The 6000-nt window shown below is 49.4% G+C and overlaps 1 protein-coding gene across 6 annotated transcripts in view; it reads left to right on the forward strand.

Annotated features, from left to right (window-relative positions):
* Window positions 1-6000, forward strand: part of PIK3AP1 (phosphoinositide-3-kinase adaptor protein 1) — a 218201-nt gene extending 212201 nt beyond the window's left edge. For all 6 annotated transcript variants that reach the window (XM_070057477.1, XM_070057476.1, XM_070057480.1 and 3 more), the window contains one exon: window positions 5235-6000. In XM_070057477.1, coding sequence (XP_069913578.1) covers window positions 5235-5292 — 58 coding nt within the window. In that variant the 3' untranslated portion in view covers window positions 5293-6000. The remainder of the gene's footprint in view (window positions 1-5234) is intronic.

Here is a 6000-nt window from a genome sequence, read left to right on the forward strand (position 1 = left end):
GAGAAGCAGCACGGTGTCCTGGGGGCGAGGCTGGCTCCAGAGCCACAGTCCTGGGGCCAGTTCTCCAGCAACTGCTCTCGAGCTTGGGTGGCTTGTTTGACTTTCACGTGCCTCACTTGCCTTGTCCATAAAATGGGGATGTTTACAACTTCCTCATAGAGCTCTAAGGGTTGATTGGGTTCCTAGCCTATTGCGAGAGCTTAACAATGTAAGTGGTTTTTAATACATCAGAGGAAGAAACATCTGGAGACCTGGAGGTGAGCAAGATACTACAGAGCCTGAGGTTTGCACTGGGCTCGATGTGTGTCCGTCTGCATGTGGAGCACGGGCCTCTTTGTATGGTGGTGCAGAGTGGTGGCGAATGCAGTCAGAGCTGGCTCATGTGTCTCTCAATGCAGAAAGGAGCCTTTGTCTTGGGAGTCTCATTCTTTGATGTTTGAGACGCGGTATGTTTTGGGAGGAGGGGAGAAGAAGGATAAATGAGGAAGCTTTTGTATCAGCCAGGATTTTTTTCTGCATTTTGAACATCCTAGCTTAAATGAAGTTCAATAGAATTGGGGAAGGTATAGCAAGGAGGCCCTCCTCCCAGTGAACTGGAAAGAGAAGCTGACCCTATGCTAACCATCTCCCCATTTCTCCTTTTGCTGTTTCCCACTTTCTCTGTTGCTCCCAGCAACAGGGGCGAACTGACACCCACGGCGCACACAATTTCCACAGCACCAGGTTGTACCGCATTCACCCGGTGTGCTTCCTTGGTGTAGACTAGGGGGCATATATTAGAATATCAGTCCTAGAGGGAATCTTGGTAACAATCTATTCCAATCCTTGAATTTGCATTATATTTTGTTGCTTAAAAATTCTTAATATACTTGGTGGCTGGGGAGGAGGGCTACCAAGGGCAACTATGATAGTAAATGCTAAGTATTGAGAGTTTACTATGTGGCAGGTACTACACTAAACATACTAAAAACATTACCTCATCTAATTCTGTCCTTAACCATGTGAGGTAGATATGGGTGTTAGCCCATTTTGCAGATACAGAAACCGGAGCTTGAGATTGAGTTGAGACTTGCTCTGTGTGGCAACCCCCGTGTGCCTGACTCCAGGACCCCCTCTCTTCGTCACTGTTACACCTGCCCCAGGAAGCCTGGGTGTTGGGAGGAGATGCAATGTCCGAGGCCTTTTAGTCCCGAAGGTAGAGGGCTTTGGAGGCAGTTATCTAATTCTACCCGCATAAAAGTGTTGTCAGCTTGAAAGTATGGCTACAGAAATACTGTACTGCAGGATTTTGTTAAGGGAAGAGAACAGGAGCAGAACAGGGAAATGGGATCTAGAGATTAAAGGCTAGAAACTGGGATGCCTGTCCGTGGGTAAGAAGAGATGCAGGTGGATTACCCGGGGAGTCTGGAGGCCTGTCACAATAAGGATGGGAGAGAGAAGAAGGAAAACACCTTTGGTAAAGAAACAGTGTCTGCAAGGAGGTCTGTAATTGATCAGACTTGGCGTTTGTGTGCATTTTTGGTGTGAAAAAAGATTTGCAAGTATGCAATTGGTTTGTAAGGACGCATACAATGTTCATAATAAAAGGAGGGGATTTTTGAGCAGAGGTTAAAGCAGGCCTCCCATCTGAGGGACTTTGCTGTTGACCTGCTTACAGACAGGAGGGGAAGCTGACCTCGGAGTCCCTGTCCTCACTCCTCCTCTGGTGCTTTCCTGAATCCTCCCTCCCACCAGCAGCACTGGTGGGCACAGCCTGCATCCCATTCATCACACCATCCCTCTTCCAGTCCTCTCCTCTGCTCATTGCCACCAGCAGACATGGACTGCAAGCCCCCACCCCTAACTCAACCTCCTGCCTACTCTCGGCTGGGGACCTCCACCCAGGTGTCCCACAGTTATCCCAAACACGGCCCGTGCAAAATGGAGTGACTTCTGCTCAGGAGCTCCCTGCCTAAGGTGGAGGCACCAGCCTGTCCCTTCCCCAAGCCCTGAACCCTGGTAGTGGCTCAGGGATTGTGCCTGCCTCAAGATCTCAGAGTAGACCTGGAACACGCACAGCCAGGTTGTGAGCTTTTCTTCTTGAGTGCCTGTTCCAAGCCAGAAGCTGTGCTACCTGCTTTCCAGTTCCCTTTAAGCCTCAGCCAGTTCTCCAGCGCAGGCATCGTTACCTCTGCTTGGCAGAGAGAGAACAGTTTCTGAGAAGTTGAATCTGCACACACACACACACACACACACAGATGTATGCGTAAATGCATCTGCTGCACGGCCTCATAGATTGTCATTCTCAGTTTCCTTGTCCAGAGGTTCAGTACGGTTTAGAGAGGCTGCCTGCTGTCTGTTCACTTACAGCATCTTCAGGGTGGTTCTGTACCAGTTGTGTTTGCTGTTACAGATCATACCGGGGTGAATGCCCAGCAGACAAATGTTTGAGAGAAAGGAGGAAGCGGGGGAGGGAGGGGGGGCAGCTGAATGAGCTCGGGTAATAGCTGCTCTGAGCCCTGGTTCATAGGGCAGGCTGGGGAGATGGAAGGACGCTGTTTCACTCTTAACGCTCGGTCCCTCGGTGACAATCACACGAAATCATCTGCTGCCGATTTCCTGAGGACGTCTGTGGTTATTCTTTTCCGCCTCTACCTCTCTTTCTTGTCCCTGAGCCGGCCTCTGCTTTCCAAACCCTGCTGTCATTTCCTTGATCTACACAAAACCTGCTTTCAAGAGACATTTGGTAAATATTTACTCATTGATTCAGTCGGTCCTCAAGTGTGCAACTCCAGGGGAGCCCTGTTCGGTTGTAGCACCTGACAAAGCTCTCTTTCTTGACTTATTGACTTGCTTCCAAGAGAATTAAATATTGGTTTTACAGTACACTTGTGGAAATGCTATCTGTAATGGTTGAACCTATCTGTAAATGGGCCACCTGAGATGTCACTTGGGACTGTGCAAACCCCCCCCCCCCCCAGGAATAACATGGAAAGCAGACCCAGAGCTGGGATAACACACCCTGGTCTCCCGAGGAAGTAGTCATGAGAAGCAGATTTTGAAAGTTCTCAGTTCCTCCCTCAGCAACCTCTCTACTGCAGTGTGTCTCCTGCCTGGCTTCCTGTTAGAATCACTAGTGTTTTAAAATCTAGGTTCATTTATTTATTTATTTATTTAGTATTTATTTTATTTATCTGAAGGCAGAGTCAAAGAGAAATCTTCTGTCCACTGGCTTACTCCCCAGATGGCTGCAGCAGTAGGTGCTAGGCCAGATTGAAGCCGGGAGCTCCATCTGGGTCTCTCACATGAATGCCAGGGACCCAACTACTTGGACCATCTTCCATTGCTTTTCCAGATGCACTAGCAGGGAGCTAGATTGCAAGCAGACTGCCACTCCAGTATGTAATGTGACTTAACTCACTGGGCCACAACACCAGCCCCTAAACTCGAGGTTTTATTATTATTTAGAAATGGCAGAGTCAACAGATCAGGTAACAACTTCCACAAGAAAGATTATTATACTCACAGTTCCCAAGAGGAGGGGCCACATCACCCTGTTGATGTGGGAGAGCACACAGTGCACACCAGGGTTGGTCAGGACACACAGAGAGGGCGGGGGAAATGAGAACAAAGCCTTTACTGTGGATTCCAAGAGAAGAACCAGAGGCGACAGGGTAAGCAGACTTAGGATTGGCTAGTTTGAGTCATAGCAGTGGGCTCTGGAAAGTGGGGGCTGTCCCTGGTCGGCTGGTACCTGGCCAGGGGTGATAGAGGCAGGTGCATAGTGACCCAGAGGAGGGGGTTGTGATTTGCATCTGCATTGGTTGGTTTGCATGTGAAAGGCATGTGTTTGCTATCTCTGGGAATAAGCTCACCTTGGGATGGGCAGTCTTTCCAGGATCAGCAAGGATCGAGATAACAAAGAATTAGAAAATAAAAGGCATGGTAAATATAGCTGGTTTGGGGAAGGACACTATTTTTTTTTTTTTTTTTTTTTTTGACAGGCAGAGTTAGACAGTTAGAGAGATGGAGAGAATGGTCTTTATTCTGTTGGTTCACTCCCCCAATGGCCACCATGGCCGGCGCTGCATCGATCCTAAGCCAGGAGCCGGATGCTTCCTCCTGGTCTCCCATGCAATTGCAGGCGCCCAAGCACTTGGGCCATCCTCCACTGCCTTCCCGGGCCACAGCAGAGAGCTGGACTGGAAGAGGAGCAACCAGGACTAGTACCCAGCACCCCAACCGGGACTAGAACCCGGGGTGCCAGTGCCGCAGGCAGAGGATCAGCCTAGTGAGCCATAGCGCCGGCCGGGAAGGACACTACTAAAACTATTAAAACATTTTGTTGTTTGTGCCCTAGCCCCTAGAGATTAATGGTGGACTGAGTCTGGGATAGAGCCTGAAAATTGTTTACTTTTTAATTATTTTTATTTTTAAAGATTTATATCTTTATTGAAAGGCAGAGAGAAAGAGAAAGAAAGAGAGAGGTCCTCCACTGGTTTACTCCCAAATGACTACAACCTGACTGTCTGGGTCAGACCAAAGCCAGGAGCCCAGATTTGCAAATGGTTCTCCCAGGTGGGTGGCAGGGGCACAAACACTGGGCCATCTGCAGCTTCTCCAGGCACATCAGCAGGGAGCTGGGTGGGAAGCAGAGAAGCTGGAGCTGGAACTGGTGCTCTGATATGGGATGCTAGAATCACAAGTCTGGCTTAACCCACTGTGCCACAGTGCTGGCCCCTATTTTTTATGTTTAAAAGCTCCATTGGGGTAGGCAATTGCTCTAGAGGATAAGACACCCAAGTCCATGTCAGAGCATCTGAGTTTGATCCCTGGCTCCAGCTTCTGACTCTAGCTCCCTACTAGTACAGACCCGAGCAGGCAGCAGTGATGGCTCAAGGAAACCAGTTCCTGCCACCCACATCGGAGGCCTGGGTTGAATTCTGGGCTCCTAGCTCCAGGCCCACTCCAGCCACGGCAGGCTTCTGGGGAATGAACCAGGGGATGGGAGCTCTCTGTCTGGCTCTCTGCTTCTCAAATAAATAAATAAAAGCTCCCTAGACATCTAATTGTGCAGCTGGAACGGGAGATACAGCTAGCATATGTCGCTCAGGTGTTCGGAGGCGTGTCCCGTCTCATTGACAGAGGAGCGTTTCCTTTGCATGGCATTACCAAGTGTACCACAAGTTGTGGGTGCCTGAAAGCTATTTAATCAAATGATTTTTAAAATGGCGTTGCTTTGTCTTCCATTTCAGGCCTCCAACCAGGGAGACGTTCCATCCTCCGCCACCTGTTCCACCCAGAGGCCGCTGATTCCACTCCGCCAGCCTGCCTGCCGCAGGCCCTTCAGACTGCAGTTCTCAGCCCGTTAGTGACTCCAGACTTCAGGATCCACCCTCATGGGGGGTGTTTGCAGCCCTGCTTGTTTGGGTTGTCCTTGAAGAAGACATTATTAAAGCACGGAGAAGTGAAAGACTAAGGATTGTATTCACCATTGCCAAGTGTATTGACCCAGATACTTGTTAGCCAAAAGGAGAAAGGCCTGGTCAGGGTGCTTCTAATTTTGCATATCAGAAGCTTGAGAAGATCAGTCAAAAATGTACTTTACAAATGATTTTACTGAAATGCACTTATATTAGTTCTCCTGTATTTGCTAGTCTAGCCTAAATTCTAGAAATGTTTATGATTGGGGGGCCGGCACCATGGCTCACTTGGTTAATCCTCTGCCTGTGGCCCTGGCAACCCATATGGGTGCCGGGTTCTAGTCCTGGTTGCTCCTCTTCTAGTCCAGTTCTCTGCTGTGGCCCGGGAAGGCAGTGGAGGATGGCCCAAGTGCTTGGGTCCCTGCACCCGCATGGGAGACCAGGAGGAAGCACCTGGCTCCTGACTTTGGATCGGCGTAGTTCCGGCTGTGGCGGCCATTGGGGGAGTGAACCAACAGAAGGAAGACCTTTCTCTCTGTCTCTCTCTCTCTCTCTGTCTATAACTCTACCTGTCAAATAAATTAAAAAAAAAAAGAAA

The sequence above is a fragment of the Oryctolagus cuniculus genome, chromosome 15, assembly GCF_964237555.1.
Source record: "Oryctolagus cuniculus chromosome 15, mOryCun1.1, whole genome shotgun sequence".
Taxonomy (NCBI): domain Eukaryota; kingdom Metazoa; phylum Chordata; class Mammalia; order Lagomorpha; family Leporidae; genus Oryctolagus; species Oryctolagus cuniculus.